Source organism: Psammomys obesus, unplaced genomic scaffold (genome assembly GCF_907164565.1).
Source record: "Psammomys obesus unplaced genomic scaffold, mPsaObe1.curated_primary_1811, whole genome shotgun sequence".
NCBI lineage: Eukaryota > Metazoa > Chordata > Mammalia > Rodentia > Muridae > Psammomys > Psammomys obesus.
The window spans coordinates 5,005,576-5,022,948 of record NW_026590062.1 but is presented as its reverse complement, the minus strand read 5'-3'; the positions used below and the strand labels follow the sequence as shown (position 1 = coordinate 5,022,948).

Sequence of the window (17,373 nt, the reverse complement as noted above, 5' to 3'; positions counted from 1 at the left end):
GCAGGGCAGGTTGCCGGCCAGCCAGGGTTACATAGTAATCGCAAAAAGAATTGTGTCTGGAGGTGGTGGTGCACACGTTTAATCTCAGCACTTGAGAGGTAGAAGCAGGCAGATCTCTGTGAGTTCGAGGCCAGCCTGATCTATAGAGCAAGTTTTAGGACAGCTAAGACTACACAGAGAAACCCTGTCTCGGGGGAAAATAAAGAATTGAAAGTTTAAGAAGATGTACTTGGTCCAACCTAAGTATTATTTCCTAAAATATTTTTTAAAAAAACAAAAATGAAACCTTTGCTCCTAAAAACAGGATTTCAGGTATCTGTATTTTGGGTTGAGATACTAAATAACCAAGTCCTCTGTAGAGTCTGTAATGACAATAACACTTTGTGGCACAGCTGAGACTGCAGCTCTGGGAAGCCTACTGCCAGGTGCGCTATCTCTGCTCACACCTTCGAGGAAGTGACAGCGCCGACTCAGCCGTGTCCACAGACTCCTCCATGGATGAGTCCTCAGAAACCTCCTCCGCCAAGGACGTGCCTGCTGGCAGCCTGCGCACTGCCCTCAACGATCTCAAGAGGCTCATCCAGAGCATTGTGGATGGCATGGAGCCTACGGTGAGGGCCAGCGACTGGGTCTGGCCAGTGTACGGTGGCTGCTCAGTGCAGAGGGCCGAGGAAGCCTGAGCTGGAGCCTCCCTCATAGCTTGTTGCAGAGTCCTGAGCCATGAGTTTGAGAGTATTGAGTACCAGGAACCAGGAAGTCGCGCTCCCTGGTGCCCTTCCTACAAATACCATGGCAGTGGTTCTCAGCTCTCCTAATGCTGTGACCCATTAATAGAGTTCCTCACGGTATGGTGACCCCAACCATAAAATTATTTTGTTGCTATTTAATAACAGTAATTTTACTACTGTTAAGAACCGTAATGTAAATATTTTTGGAGCTAGAGATTTGCCAAAGGGATTGTGACGCGTAGGTTGGGAACCACTGTACCCATGGCAGAGCCCTTTTCTCCATATAGTTATGCACAGGGCACTGATGGCCTTGAGTTGGAAGATTTTGCTTAGGAACACTGAATAGAGAAACTGTATCTAGGTAAGACTCCAAACTTGCTCTTCTGTATTGGTCCTGATGGAAGGATGACTGTGAGTGGGCAAAATTTAAAAAGTAAGGTTTGCAAGGCATGATGGTTCACGGCTTTCATCCCAGCACTCTAGAGGCAGAGGCAGGATTATCTCTGTGAGTTTGAGGCCAGCCTGCTCTACTAGGGAGTTTCACGACAGTCAGAGATAACCAGAGAAACTATGCCTCAGAAAACCAAATAGAAAAGAAAGAGAAAAACAAAACAAAATCTAGGGCTTCTTTCCAGGAAAATCTTAGCACAGGAGGTTGAGGCAAACAGGGCTCTGAGAATCCCAGGCAAGGCCTCATGTGGGGAAGAGATACTGTTCTGGCACCAGGGCAGACTGACGTTTCTACAGTGTCATGATAGGTTTCTCCCAGACTTCTCTCTAATTTCACCCTCCCACACGGTAGATACTGATCTCTGTTACATTAGAGGCGGTAAGATGATGGACGATGTTTCTGTCTGACCAGCCTGGGTGGATTTGTTGGATGGGGGGAGGAGGCCAACGTCATTGTGGGATGAGGAAGCTGTCAGTGGCATGTGCCATTCATCACATACACAGCTGCTTCTCCAAAGCTTGAAATACAAATGAACCTTTATAGGGTAAAATTAAAAGTGGGAATCTCTCTCCCTAGCCCCTACTTCCCCGCACTTGTCTCATCCTCTCTGACCTTCCTTCATTCCTCATCATCTTCCTACTCTCTCTGTGTATTGTGTCTGCCTCCATTTCTCTCCTCACTAACCGTTGCTCACTCTTCCCTTCCTACTGGCTTACCTCTCTCTGTCAGGGCACCCGGAGAATGGATGATGAGTCCTTAGAAGAACAAATAAGGCAGACCAGTGAGGACTCAAGAGCCCTGAGGGAGCTCATGGAGGGAGAGAGGGGTAAACTGAGGCAGAGCCTAGAAGAGCTGCAGCAACTCCACAGTCAGGTGAGCACCCCCATTTCACAGTGCAGAGTGCGCGCACAAGTCCCGTACGCGCTCCCGGTTTTGTGAGATGCATTCTTTCTCCTTCATCACATCCTCGGGGGACTCCGAGCCAAAGTTGAGGAACTGGGTGTCTTCAAGAGAAAGAACCGTCCTCATTCTGTGAGATTGGCAGAGACAAGAATAGCTGCTTCTGTCTTTGTGTCCTGCAGTGGTGTGTCCACAGAGCTAGAAGTTGGGCAGACTGGTGGTGCTGGCCAGTGAAAGTCACAGCTCACAGGCCGGGAGTTGTCAAGGACAGTTGGTCTTTACAGGTTGTCCACTTCATCACCTCCAGGAGCCTGTTTTCAGCTCTCGGGAACTTGGGAACTGTCACCCTTACTGTTCCTTTCTTGTTGGATCACGGCTCCATCTCTCCTGTGGGCACTAACAGACATTGATATTCTGATCTGAAAAATGTTAAAGGTCTGAGATGTTCCACCCAGAAAGAAGCTTTGAGACCTCCCCTGGGACAAGCTTCCTCTTGTCCAGAATTGGGTGCAGGAGTGACATCTTGGGGAGCACGTGCAAACAGTCCCACTTAGCTCCCATCCCTTCTGTATGTACCTAGCTTTCACCTTGGTAAACATTGCTTACACCTAAGAAACCTTCCTTATAAACCCTTGTCTCTTATACTGTCCTCTAGGAAAAATATAGGGAGGCCACCACGTACAGCCATCACTGCCCTGCCCATGAGAGGCCAAACCACAAGCTTGTGAAGTCATAGCTGAGAATTGCTCCTAGCTAGATACTGGGCCGTGGCCTTGGGTAGCCCAAGGCATGCTCCTGCATGAACTCTAAGACCCTCAGAGAGTGACTCAGACTTCAGGACAGATCTCTAAAATGGAGGAGTAAATACAAGATAGTGGATCCAGCTCTCTAGAGGGATATAGCTCAGTGGTAGAGAACTTGACTAGCAACTGCAAAGCCCTGGGTTCAATCTTCAGTACTCTCAAAAGGAAAAGAAAGAAAAGAAAATATTTTTTAGAAGTTCTTTGGAGTTGGGGGCACACAGCTTGGTGGCACATGTATGTAGACAGAATGCTTGGGAGGTGAAGGCAGGGGGATTAGGAATTCAAGGTCACCCTTAGGTACATCTAGGTACCTTAAGTACAGCCTAGGCTAGACACCTGTCTCAAATAAACCAAGAGGGGAAAATGTTGTTTAGATTAAAATTTGTATTGGTTGGTTGATTGGTTTGGAAATGGAGTCTCGCTGTATTGTGTTTCCTAGTCTTGAACTTTTGGGCTCAATAGATCCTCGTGCCTCAGCCTCCAAAGCATATTTTAGTGCTCCCGACTTAAATAAGTGCTTGCTTATTTGTGTTTTGATAAATTTTTAAAAATTTTACTTTGGAGCCAGTCATGGTGGCACATGTAATCTCAGCACTCTGAGGAGGCAGAGGCAGGAGGATTTCTTTGAGTTCGAGACCAGTAGCCAAGGCTACCCAGAGAAACCCTGTCTCAAAAAAACAAACAGAAACAAAAATTTGTTTATTTTGGCTTTTTGCTTATCAGAGTTAAAAACTCCCCAGGGGCCATGATTTCATTGAGAACTACAGCTTTAGTATAGGCTGCCCACAGTTTGGTATGGAACTTTAAGAAGCTATCTCTACTAAGTAAGTTGCCTTAGGAGGTCAGTTGGTTGCCTTTAATCTTAGCACTCTAGATGCAGACAGATCTTTGTGAGTTCAAGGCCAACCTGGTCTACAAAGTCAGTACAGGACAGCCAGAAAAACAGAGAAAACCTGTCTTGAAAAAAGCAAAACAAACAAAAACAAGTTCAGTTGATAACTGGTTTAGGCCAGTTTCCTGTGAGCTTCCTCTCAGAGAGTTCCCTAAACCCCACTCATATCCCATGTGGCGTGTAGAATTGGACCTCTTTTTCCAAAATACTCAGAGGGGGGGAAAAAAAAAACAAAAACTCAGCCACATCTGCATCCACTCATGTGACACTGAAGGTAGGGGTTTGGGGTCCAGGCTGAGCCCAGGGTGACTATAAAAATAGCAGCCAACACTGAGGGCTTGATAATTCTCAAGCGGGGTTGGTTCACCATCTGCCGTGTGACCACTGTATGCCTGGCACTGAGCCTACCCCTAGCACGTGTGGTAGCTGTGTGGAACCCTGCATTCTAGGGTCTCCAACAGTGTTGGGGGCAGTTGGAACTGTGCTCTTTGGTGGAAGGGCACGGACAAGGCTAGCTGGGGACTGAAATTGCAGGAATAGCAAGGTCAAAGGTTGAGCCTCATCCAGCCAGTCATCCAGCCTGTATACCCATTGCTTCCCCACTTGGGAGTGTTCTTTAACTGGACGAGAAGTCAGTGTGGGTGTGCTGCATGCTACGGCCTCAGAAACTAACCAGACTTTTAAGTAAAAGTGCAAATTATCTGTTTGAGGCAACTTCTGTAGCCAGCATGAAGACTTGCCTGTCACCCACCACCTCTGTGTCCTCTGTTCTTAGCATCCCCTGTGGCATTGGTGAGTACAGAGCAGTCACCAGCAGATGGAGTGTGTCTTCAGGATTAATGTAGACAAGCACCCAAGAGCTGGAGAGAGGGCTCAGCAGTTCAGAGGACTTGTTGCTCTTGAAGAGGACCCAGGTTCAGTTTCCATCATCCTCATGGCAGCTCACAGCTCTCATAACTCCAGTTCCAGGGACCTGACACTCTGTTCTGATCTCTGTAGGCACCTGGCACACGCATGATACACATACATACATACATACATACATACATGCAGGCAAAACACTCATTCACAAAAGTCTAAAACATTTTAAAGAAAAGCAGGCATCCATGAGGTTCCCCTGCCCCTGCTCAGGTTAGCAGCCTGGGTATTAGGAGCAACTAGACAGCCTTTTCTGTGACTGGTTCACGGGAGGTATTCAGGGGAGCATGAGATCAGGCATGTGCTCAGGCCCGGCTTTTATAAATACTTGCTGTTCCGGTTGGCTTTCTGTTGTCATAGTAGAATGCTCGTTTGGCTCACAAATCCCAGTCACAGTCTATCACTGAGGGAAGCCAAGGCAGGGCCTGAAGCAGAGGCCACAGAGGAGTGCTGCTTAGTGCTCCCCCTGGCTTACTCAGGCTGCTTCTTTCTAGAACCCAGGACGGCTTGCACAAGTGGTACTGTTCACAGTGGACTGGGCCCTTGATGAACACTCATTAATCAAGAAAAGTGCCCCCATAGACATGCCTACAGGCCAATCTGATGACCGCATTTACCCAGTGGAGGTTCCCTCTTCCTAGATAATTGACAGAAACTATCCAGGATACCCCTTGGTATGCTCTGTGTTCATCCTCCTGACCACTGCCCTTTCAGAACTACCTTTTTTCACAGCTAGCTTTGCATATTACTCGGCCATTTGTCTGTGCTTCGTAGCCCAGCCACCTTCACGTGGTGGCAGTTTTTCTGTATGTGGCTTGAAAACAGGGTACCTCCTGTGAGTCATGGGCAGCTTCCGTATCAAGACATAGAAGTTCTAAGTCCTGGCCACTGTGTGCTTCTGCATTCTGCCAACCCCTTGTCTCAACTCCCTCTCGCCTCCTCTGCACTGGCAAACGTGAGCTTGAGCAATCCCAGGGTAGCTGTGCACACGCCCCTATGGATGTGGTCAGTTCAGCCTGCCCTCTGTCTGGAGGCCCCTCCCTCCTGCCTGCTCAGCCTCCACCGTGCTCACCTTCAGTAGCAGAGCAGGTTTCACTTCCTCCCTAGTGCTGTTTTGATCTCCTTCTGGGAGCACCCTGTGGCCCCACCTTCTCATGCTGACTACATTCCTATCTTGTTTTCCAATCAGGCAGCTCACAAGCCCAATAGTAACCAGAACAAGTTACCACTCAGCTTTTCCTCCTCAAGTTCCTAGCACAGACTCAAATGATGGGTGAAGGAAAGAGCAAGCTGCCTGGCTTCAGGGTGGGCTCTCTAATGCTGTTGAATTGTGAGAGCGCCTGTCTTATTAGAAGGTGGATGGTAGATGGTGGGGCGCGAGCTCCGTGCCTGTGCAGACAAGACAGAGCTGCTCTTCTGCCAGCCATCACATCCAGCCTTAGTGAAGAACGGCAAGAGCCCTCAGCCGCAGAGCGGTGCGCTGGGCCTGCATCACATAGGAACCTCATGTAACCCTTCCTACACAGCTGGCTGGTGGGCTCTAGCTTCTTAGGTTTCTAGGTCACAGTGGAAAGATTTCCTGGAGTTTTATTGGGCGCATGTTAGGTGTTGGTTGGTCTTGCCCAGTATCATGCCCAGCATGTGGTTTCACCTGTCTGCCCCTTACTCAGCTGGCCTCAAGCTACACTCCTTTGATCTGAAGAAGTTTGTCTTTGCCACATGCTTTCTAGGTCTCGGTTCAGGCAAGCAGGCTGCCAAAACTGCTGGTTCCTAGGATAAGGCTGACCGATACCTTGGAGCTAGACGCACATGCAAAGCAGAGCCTTTACAGAAATTTCAGACTGCTCTTTCCCAAAGCTTAGAACTCTCCTGCACCAAACTGTTAACCTTGAGAAAGTTGAAGCTTTCAGAATGTCAGGCCCAGGCCCGCACATTCCTTATCGGCCTCTTAAGAATGCAAATTTTGAGGTTGGGAGACAGGGCTTAGCAGTTAAGAATGCTGGTTGCTCTTCCAGAGGAACCGGGTTTGGTACCCTGGTGGTGGCTTGTAACTGTCTATAACTCCAGTTCCAGGGGCCCAACAGTCTTCTGGCCTTAGTGGGCAGCAGGCATATGCCTGGTTCACAGACATAGGCGCAGGCCAGCACCCACCTCACGTAAAAATCTCCATGTCTTCCGATCGTGCTAAGTAGCTGCTGGCTCTGCCTGGGAGCTTAATCTTCAAGTCCTGGAGTGAGAGTAGCAGCTGTCGTTAATGAGAGGGAGCAGATCTGTGTGGATGGGTCCTCCCTTGGAAAAGTGTCTGTGGGTGCGTAATACCGAGAGGGTGTGGGTGTGCATCCCTGTCCATGTCCGATCCCACCAGTCTTCATTGCTTCACACATTTACTGAGATCTCTATTAGGTCTATTAGAATGGTTGCACACAACTGATTGCACACAACTGATACTTGCTTTGTGTAACTTAAGGAATTAAATCTGATAGCCTCTAGGATTAACAGCAAGAACAACTGGGTAACTCAGGTCCCAGACATGGAGGAGTCATGGGAAGCCAGCAGCAGAAACAGTCTGCTGTCCGGTAAATAGTCTCTATTCAAGTGCAGCTTTGCTTTGCTTCCCCTCCTAGATCTATGGTGTGTGTGTGTGTGGGGGGGGTGTTAGCTGGCAGCTCTAGGTCACATGCCCACACTGCAAAGGGAAGGAGATTCCTCTTACCTGGCTTTTCGGTGGGAGGTCATCATCAGTCTCCCAGCAGGACATACAGTCAGGAATGTCCCCCAAACAGTAAAGGTTTAGATTGGTGACTAGCTGCCTCACGTCAGCAGTTCTGTGCACAGGTGCTTGAGGATTAAGTAGCACTTGCAGCCATGCTGTGTGACGTTCAGGTGGGGAGGACATGCTTCCCGAGATTCTGGTGTACATGACTGAGGTCACTGCTGTAGGGTGGGACAGAATGTCTTGCTTCATTCTGTCAGCCCTTCATTGCCACATGAGTCCAGGTTGGTCTCGAGGACTGAGCAGGTGCCATCCACTGAGGCACAGACCACAGAAAAGGTAAAAGGACCGAAGTGATAGAACATGGGTGTTGAAATCCCATGTGGCTTTGATCTGTGGAGATTAATGGTTAGATCAAGCTGTGCCAAAATTTGAGACCCTGCCTCCAAACCTGTTTCAGAGCCCTGGTACATATGTGATCTCTTACAATCTACCTGGGGGTGTTTCTCAGCCACTGCAGTGGCTTGATATACCGAAGACAAGGAAATCTAGATCCGTGGCTACACATCAGGGTCAGCCTCCCCCAGGCTCCCTCGCCACTGAGCTGGAACCAGGCACAGGCACCCTTGCTCAGGGCAGAAAGGCATTGGGGCAGAGCAACAGCAGGACTCTATCAGCCTTCTCCCCATGCATGCCCCTGGGACCTTTGGAAATGTCTTTTGAAAATTATTATTTTCAAAGGTTTGTTTTATTCCTAATTATGTGTGTATCAGAAGGAATTACAGCTGGCTGTGAACTGGGGGTACTGGAAAACCAACTTGGGTCCTCTGAAGGAGCACAGAGTGTTCTTAACTGCTGAGCCCTTTCTCTGGCCCCTCAAAATTGAGGTAGAGGTCAGAGGACAACTTTGTGGAGTCAGTTTTCTTCTTCCATCTTTATTTGGGTTCTAGGGTCCAAGTTGAGGTTGTCAGGCTTAACACGGCAAGTGCCTTTACCTCCTGAGCCATCTTGCTGGCATCCAGGAACCTTTCCCTTGAGGAGAGAGCAGCCAGCCACCGGCAGCAGTGCCCTCACAGACATTCTTCTTTGCTCTGATGCTAGGTGACTCTGCTGAGTGTGGAGATGACTGCTCTGAAGGAAGAAAGGGACCGACTCAGAGTGACATCTGAGGACAAGGAGCCAAAGGAGCAGCTTCAGAAGGCCATCAGGGACCGGGATGAAGCCATCGCAAAGTGAGTGACACGGATGGTTTACTCACTTCTTGTGTGTGTGTGTGTGTGTGTGTGTGTGTGTGTGTGTGTGTGTGTGTGGTGAATGCATTGCCCTGTGGCTCCTGCTTCCATCCCCTGGAGCGCACATGGCCACATCTGGCTTCTTGTTGGAGTGAGTGCTGGGATCCAGACTCATGTCCTCAGGCTCATGCAGCAGGTGCTGCTCACTCAACCACCTCTCTAGCCTCTCCTTTATTTCTTTCTAAGAAAGCTGAGCTATGTGCTTATTTTCAAAAATCAAGTGCCAGGCAGTGGTGTCGCACACCTTTGATCCCAGCACTCGGGGGGCAGAGCCAGGCGGTTCCCTGTGAGTTCAAGGCCAGCCTGGGTCTACAAAGCAAGTCCAGGACAGCCAGGGCTATATAGTGAGAGCCTGTCTCAGTGAGTGGATGGATGGATGGATGGGTGGATGGATGGATGGATGGGTGGGTGGATGGGTGAATGAAAATTCTGTTATAAGCCCACCATAGTGTCATACACTTGTAATCCAGAACTCGGGAAGTATAAACAGAAGGATCTCCAATATGAAGCCAGCCTGCACGACAGAGTAAGTGCAAGGCCAGCTTAGGTTACATAACAAGATAACAAGACTTTCTCTCTCTCTCTCTTTCCTATTATACAGAAGACAAAGATAAAGGTTACGTGCCCTGCTACCCACTTCTCTTGGTCCCTAGTAGACGCAGGCAGTACAGGTTGTCATGGACTTGCTTCCTATGGGTGCGTTGGCATATTTGTAATATATTTGTTACATAGTTAATTAGGCTTTTTTGGTTTGGTTTGTTGTGGTGGTTTTGGTTTTTGGAGACAGGGTTTTCTCTGCATAGCCTTGGCTGTCCTTGACTCACTCTGTAGACCAGGCTGGCCTCGAACTCACAGCGATCTACCTGCCTCTGCCACCTTTAGCATTGGATGCTACTATGAATGTTTAGTATGTTTTCAACTTAGAATTTAGCTTCCCAGTGCTGTCATGTGCATCTGCCCCTTTTTGTGACTTTTAGTTGTTTTCTTTTAAATTCCTTACAGACATTCCCAGGTACACAGAAGAAACATAGCAGGAACCCTCATCTACCCACCCATCCGCCTCAGCATGAGTCATGTAGCTGGGCTCTTTATCTCCAACCTCAGACCAAAGCCAGTAGGGACTGGCTTCTGTCCCCACTGTGGATTCGGTACTTTGCTTCCCTAACCAGCACAGTGTTGTGGTGGGTAATGTGGTTGGGTGGGTTTGTTTTTTTCCTGTGGTATTTTTAGTGCTGAGGAGAAGCCTGGGGCCTGGTCTATGCCAGGCAAGTGCTTTGCCCGTGAACTGCTGCACTGTGGAAGCAGAGTGCACAGTCAGTGTCCTCACAGCCAGTGTCCTCAGCCTCCCCAACACACACAAATCACTCTATATCTGTGATTTTAATTGCTTAGACTCTGGCTCTGAAACCCATGTGCTCATGGACTGGCGCTCTGAAAGCCTCTAATATCCCCCTTCCGTTCCCTCTTAACATTTGCTTGGTGAGGAACCCGGATCTTCGTTTTGCTCTTTTTCAGCTGGGTTTGATTTCATCAGTTTCCACTCTTCCATTTGTTTTCAGGGAGCCAGGTCATCTTCTCATATTATTTTTATTTTGTTGTTTTGTTTTTTAACAGAAAAGAAGTGTATAAATACATTCCTTTGCAGTCAACAATTTGGAAATAAGAGAAGCAAAGGGTTATTTTTCCATAGTCCCTATTTTGCTAGTTGTTTGGCTGATTTTGCTGTTCAGCTGAGGCTGGCCTCTAACTTGAAATTATCCCCTGGCCTCAGCCTCAAGTTCCGGGGGGATTACAGGTGTGACCATCACACCCTCTGATCCTAAAAAAAAAATGTCACAGGCCTTCATTCCTCCCCCTTTACGAAGGAGGTAAAAATGTGCTCACTCTCAGCAGGCTTCCAGTATGTAGTGAGGGATGCCTGTCTCGCTGCCTATAGAGCATGGATGGACACGCGTGCCGCGCACACATGCGCACACACACACACACACACACGCACGCACGCACGCACGCACTCACTAGTACCACCTTCAGATCTGCCCATCCTCTGGTCCTGGCATCCTTCCTCTTGGCTGCCGGTCCTGAAGTCTGAAGAGAGCCTTTCTTAAGGGAGTCCATGTGCCTTTAAACAAGAGAAGAGTGGCACAGCAGTTCTCATAGTCTGACCTTCCTGCTTTCCTCCCATTCTGCTTTTTGTTCTTATCATCTTCATCCCATTTTACCTTTGGGTAAATCCACTTTTTTCTCTGATCAGACCTCACATTGGGTTGTCTATTACTCTAGTTCATTTTCCGGAGTTGAGTACAGTATATCTTGGGAAGGCTCTCAACACCTATCCGTGTGTGCCTGGTGTGTATTTACAAGAAGCGGGCATTGTGTGCGGTGCCCACATACATTATAAAGGCAGCCCCAGAACAATTTAGTCTGAATGGCTGTGCTGAGGCTGCTTCTTTACCTGGTTACTTTAATGTGTTCCAGGGAGACTTATGTCACTAAAGGGCTGCAGGGCCCCTAATAAGCCACTAGCAATTTTATCACCTCACAATTGAAAAGCAAAAATAAGTTAATCCAGCAGGTAAAATGCCACTGAACCACACCAATGTGGATACCACAAATTAATCTGGAATGAACAGCCTGCCTTACAAAAACAAAAAACAAAAACCAGTGACTTCATTTATATAAGGAATTTTTCTGGGCGTTGGAAATACCCGTTTTTAAAGAATATGATTCATGTTTGAATGAGAGACTTGTGTGGCTATGCTTTCTGGGTCTGGCCTCCTGGAGACTCCCCTTTCCCTTCTGAACTCTGCGCAGGCCCTTGGCCCAGGCGTTAGTCAGCACATTTCGTAGCTCTGGGCTGCTCGCTGCGCCATCTGCTGGCAGACACACGGTACCTCCTGAGGCTAGAGCAGCTGGTTTGGGAACTGTCAGGCAAATCGCGTCCGTGGCAACCGCTGCCATGAGGATTTCCGCTGTTCTCTGATAGCCAATGGCAGTGCGCATGACGGAAGCAACCTGCCGCGTCTGAATGCTTGGACAGGTTTAGTCCTATCCCCGTGACCTGCAAGCCGCAGTGGGCGGGGCCAGGGTGAGCCCAACGTTGTCCGGAGCTGCCTCTCCAGCAAAGGGGCGGGTGGGTGCGCCTGTCTAGGGCAGGCTGGGGTGCGGAGCAGGTGACTAATTGCTGGGTGGAGGGCGAGGCAGGGAGGAAGTATAGTCTGAGCTCTGCTTCTTCCGGCTTGCTCGGTTAGTGTGGTGTTCTGAGCCCAGCGCTGAGGCCTCTGCAGGCCAGTCCTGCGGCTCTGATACAGTATGCTTTCAGGCAGTGGCTGCTGCCTTTGCAGAGGCAGCTCAGTTAACTGCACCCTTCTTTCATACCCACCCCAACCGGTCCGTTTTTTAGCATTGAGCAGCTATAATATAATAATGTTGGGACGGTGGACAAAGTAGTCCCCAAAGCATGCAAGCTTGAAAATACTAAAGCATGTTGGGAGAGTTAGCATCATCGACATCACCAGACATAATCCAGTGCATTTTGGTGTGTCTTGTGTATTGACACACTGGCAGTTTCATTTCACAGAGCTCGACCTTTTCCTCCCTAGATCCATCTTGATAAATTGTCAGTAAACAATGTGTATCTGGGTGCCCATTGTTGTGTTGCCTTTTTAATTTTTTAAACAGTTCCTCGATTATTAGATACTGGAATTGCCAAACTGTAGTCACCATTGTGTGGCTTCCTCTAAAGGAGGAGTCCAGAGGAGTATCCGCCTCCCCCACAGCAGCAGCAGGTCTCCACCCTGCAGCGTGCTCAGCCTTGTGGGCAGGATCAGCAAGCAGCTCCTTTGCTGAGAGGCCTTTGATGCTGTCTGGGCTCTGGTCCCCATGGAAAAGCCCTCCTTGCCCACTCCATCTCGCATTTATGGAAGAGAGCTTGTCCCTTATAAGCTCGGTCAGGAAGCACGCTGCCGACCTTCAGGTGTCGGTGTCCCTTTTCGGACCCTTAGACTCCAGGTGCCCCTGCTCACCGTGGCTCACCTGTTTGCAGGAAGAACGCTGTAGAGCTGGAGCTTGCCAAGTGCAAGATGGACATGATGTCTCTGAACAGCCAGCTCCTGGATGCCATTCAGCAGAAACTGAACCTCTCACAGCAGCTTGAGGCTTGGCAGGTAAACAAGAGCCTGAGGTGGGGGAACGCCAAGGAGCGCCTCTGAATCAGCACATATAAGACCTGTGAGGCCCTGGCTCCTAGTCCCCAGGGAAGAATGCCTTGAGTGCCCTTGTGTCACCCAGGCAGCCCATGCTACAGATGTCCTGCCACCAGGGGTGGACTGGGCCCTCCCTCAGCTGCTCATGCTGTTTGTTTTAAACTAATATTGGGGCCCCCAAGTGACTGAATGAAATGCACATCTGGGTTTAGCTCAGCAGTCCTCCCACACAGTTGCTGCCCTGCCCTTCTCAGATGCCCATGGCTTTCTTTTTCCAAGGGCACTGTGCTGGCAGAGTCCTGGAGTAAATGAGCCAGTGTGTCTATCTCTAGGACCACCATATCAGGGTCTCCTGACTCCATACAGCCCCAGGGTTGTGACTCGTGGGTGAGGTAGGGTAGGGATAGGCTGACGTCAGAATGTGGGTCTAGTGATTAACATCTCCAAGAAATTCTAAGCTGCTAGATTTGGAAAGTCATCTGTGACTTAATGAGGTGAGCCCCACAGTGGCAGACAGAATAGCAGTGGCCATTACGCTATGGCCCTGTGGGTCTGGCAACCACAGTCCTGGCTATACCATCAGGTCACTGGCTCCCTGGCTCCGACCATCAGCCAGCTAGCCAGAACCCTGGCTTACCAAAGCTGTTCTCTCTTCTCTCCCAACTACAGTTTGCTTCCTCAGGGCTTTTTACTATCTGGCTCCTTTGGTTTCTGATCTAGTGGCCTTTCTCAGTTCCTGTACCAACAGCTTTAGTTGTACACCCCTCCTGCCTTTGAGGTGAGATTGAGCCTCGTGTCCATTCATCTGTTTTTCTCTGCCATCTGTCCTGCATCTGCCACATTCCCGCAGCCCACCATGTCCTGTGTGCTGGAGCCCAGCCTCATCTCTGTGCAGTGTGATGTGCCATCAAGCCCCAGCCTCCTTCTTTCCATCACTGCCATGAGTTTGGCAACAGTGGCAGGCCGATGCCGCTTCATTAGAGATGGGTTTTAACACATGACCAGGTCCTGCGCCTGTATGTGAAGTTCCAAGGAGGTGTGTTTAATAGAATTCCCTTCTTGAACTTGGTTATTTAAAATATAAAAGTGCAGTTTGAAGTGACTGCCCTAGAAAACACGACAGTGTTGAAAGGACTTTTTCCTAAGGATCACTGACTTTTCCCTTTTATTGAGCTTGCCTAAATAGGTTGGAGAATACTGTGCTGAGATTCTACATTGGGGCTTTGGAAGCAGGAGCCATGTGTTGGCAAAATGACAGGGTCTAATCTAAGAGGCAAATGGAAAATGGAGCTGGCAGGGAAAGGATAAAGAGGGGGAGGAGAGCTGGGAAGTTGAATGTGAGGAGGATGGTGAGGATGGAAGGAGAGAATAGGGGTGCAAGCTGTGGACTCCCTACCACCTGGTGATGGGAAAGAACCTGCTTTGGTTTCATTCTGAAACCTTCAAAGATATTCAAGTGATACCCACAGGTCAGAACATAAGTGAAGCAGAGGTGACAGACAAGCTGGTCAGGAGCAGAGCCAGGCTCTCCGGGTTTCCCCCTCTTTTCTTCAGTGACTACTCAGAGCCACAGAGCCCATCTCTACCTGCTGCTGGGAGCCCACCTCAGCCTGCTCTCACCTACCATGTGCTTGGGTTCCAGCAGCTGAGTCAGTCCCTGTGAGTTTTGTTTCGGGGCTTTTTGTCAGAACTCACAGAGCTCACAACTGTGCTAAAAGCTGAAGGAGGCAGAAGGTGGTGGTGTTTGGGTACCATGGTCATCACACAGGGCCTCTTGCACTTGATACTGGCACAACCCATTGTCAGGTGGCTTTTTCCTAGTCAGAATCAGGACTAGAGGGGACTGTCCAAAGCTGCTCTTGTAAGACAGTGTGGGGTGCATTTTCTAGGCAGCCAGCTAATTAGACGGTTAAGGTCCTTACCCTAGAAAGAAGCCAATAGACTTCTGACTTGGAGCAAGACCACATTTCAAGATGGCATTGCCTGGCCAGAGGGGTAAAGGCTGTCCCAAGCGTATAGTGGCTACCTGTGGAATGTGGGCATAGTGGCTTAGCCTGTAAATGATTTGAAGGAGAAATTAGGACACCAGTAACCTCTTGGGGCCAGGTCACTGGGCTAGAGAGCTGGCAAGCTAAGATCACTCTGGGCTGAGGATGGGGTGGCAAACCAGACCATGGGTATCCAGACAGCCTCATAAGCTAGTATTGGGAGTGGGAGAGGCGGCTGCTCTGTTATTTAGGCCTAAACACATCATCAGGAGGGAGGACACTGGCCCTGAGACTAAGCGCTGTATGGCACCTATGTATCCTGGCATGGTACTACTTTCACATTCACCACTTTGTTGGTCCCCCAGCCCCAATTACAGTGCTTCCTCATTTCATACTTCATCTTCACCTTCTGCCCACATTTGTCACCTCCCTGCCCCACCCCAGGGCCAGATTAAGAGCAGCTGCTTATCCCCATCCCCTCTCCCTCTCTGCAGGATGACATGCACAGAGTCATTGACAGGCAGCTGATGGACACGCACCTGAAGGAACAGAGCCGGCCTGCTGCTGCCTTCTCTAGGGGCCACGGCGAAGGGCGGGGCCAGGAACACAGCACCATGGATGGCAAACGGCTCTTCTCCTTCTTCAGGAAAATTTAAGTGTGGAGGAGTCAGGCCATTGAGGATGGGGGACTAGCGGCAGTTGAAAAGGGTCTCCCCTCAGCTGTGGCTGGGCAGCTACACTGCCTGCCCGCCTGCCCTGGGACCCAGTTGGTTCCGGAAAGCTCACTCTCTTTTGTCAATGTAATGGAGACTGAGAGATAGGTGGCCTGGCTTGTCCTCTGAAGGCTGCTCCCCACCAAGCGACAGGAATGAACCCCTGTCCCCACTGCCCAAGCCAAGCCTCAGCCTGGGCTTCCCCAGGATCCTGTTAGTGGTCAGGCTCAGTCTCTTCCCATGCAGCCCACCGATGGGCTCTGCCATTCAGACCCAGCTGATCACAGCCCACCCTAAAGGCTCTGCTGTCTCCTTGGATTTTGAACATGGGGAGCAGAGAGTGAGGCCCTCCTGTGCATGTCTCAGGAGGCCTGAGCCTCCACTCCACCCCAGCCACTGGCCTGGAGTGAGGGGAGGCACAGCCCTCACCCACGTGCATGCACCTCTGCTGGAGCCCCTGTAACACAGGAGGCCTAGCCTGTGGCTGTGGGGCCTAAGAACTGGGTGTACCCAAACTCTGCTGAGGCCATCCTGTACCCCAGGGAAGGTCCTGTCTTCTGGCTGCCACCACTCAGCTTCCTCCAGTGCAGTCCTTACCCCTAGGGAGGCCTGGGCCAGGCAGCATTTCCATTAGCCCTCTTTAGGCTGTAGCCTTCCAGACTCCCACCACCCACCACCACCACCACGGGGTAGGGCTGGGAGGGCCCTTGTCTTCCACAGCCCCCTCCACCTCAAATACAACCTCTTGGCCAAGCCGAGCACGTGCAGGCCAGAGAACGGCCTCCGAGGGGCCTGGTTTAACCAGCCTTGCACTGAAGGCAGCATGGGTGCCACAGGTGGATGGGGTAAGGCTGCTGGGAGCCTCCACATAGTGCCCACCAGGCCTCCAAGGGCCACGGTCTGCAGCCTGCTGCTTCTGCTCCTTCTGCAGTAGCCACCCCACCTCTGCTGAGGCCCCAGCTCAGGCTGTGCGGGCCCGGCCTGCAGGCCTGCGGCTGCGTACCACTCACTGAGCCTCCTGCCCTCACTGCGGAAAAGCACAGCAGGGCTGAGCAGAAAGAATGTACTTATAGATATGTACATACCACAGTGCTGTAATTTTGTATGTAGCAATTGTGTAAATACACGTATGAATTTTATAATACACACATATAAATCTATAAAGGCATATTTTTAGAAAAACAGCGCATCACTGCTTCTTTTGAAAATAGTCTGAATAAGAATAAAATGAAATTTCTACAGAACTTCTGCCTCAGTTCCTGGGTACGTGGAGGGTTGTTTGGTATGAACATGCTCTGTGTGTCAAAAGCCTTCACTGGGCCGCTGCTGTAGAGGGGCAGTACTGGACCCAGAAGAGGCACTTGTGAAGGTGGCAGTATCTCTGCCCCACACCCTCTTGTCTAGTTCCAGCTCGGAGAACTCATTCCAAGCACAAGCTTCCACTGCACCCTTCCGGCATGTGCAGAATAAACACGGAGCTTCCCCTGGCATCTTCCCACACGTGCTCTGGGCCCGGAGGGGAAACACCACCCCGAACCGTCCGTTCATGGAGAAAACATCCTTGGCCCAGGGTCCTCCGCAGACACCTGCGCAGCACCAGAGACCACCGGAATCTGCAGCGGAAGAAACCAGGTACCCAGAGCACAGGGGAAGGAGAGCAAACAAACCCTGGAAGGAAATTTGGCAGCTTGAACCTTTATTTTTAGTATTTTTTTTTTTAAAAAGCATAATTAGAAACTTTCAATACAGAAATAATCCTAGCAAACCTTATTT

At 50.0% G+C, this 17,373-nt stretch overlaps 1 protein-coding gene across 3 annotated transcripts in view; it reads left to right on the top strand.

The window, feature by feature from the left end:
• Positions 1–16,844, top strand: part of Bicdl1 (BICD family like cargo adaptor 1) — an 87,677-nt gene extending 70,833 nt beyond the window's left edge. Inside the window, exons 6-11 of one of the 3 annotated variants that reach the window (XR_008719984.1) lie at positions 393–611; positions 1,909–2,052; positions 8,507–8,637; positions 12,740–12,860; positions 13,569–13,677; positions 15,382–15,444. Coding sequence is in view for 2 of the 3 variants with exons in the window: in XM_055605708.1 (XP_055461683.1) it covers positions 393–611; positions 1,909–2,052; positions 8,507–8,637; positions 12,740–12,860; positions 15,382–15,543 (777 nt within the window). In the remaining variant the exon portion in view is untranslated. Of the gene's footprint in view, positions 1–392; positions 612–1,908; positions 2,053–8,506; positions 8,638–12,739; positions 12,861–13,568; positions 13,678–15,381 lie in introns of all 3 variants that reach the window. The other 2 variants (XM_055605708.1, XM_055605709.1) reach the window with 2 other exon arrangements.
• The last annotated feature ends 529 nt before the right edge of the window (positions 16,845–17,373 follow it).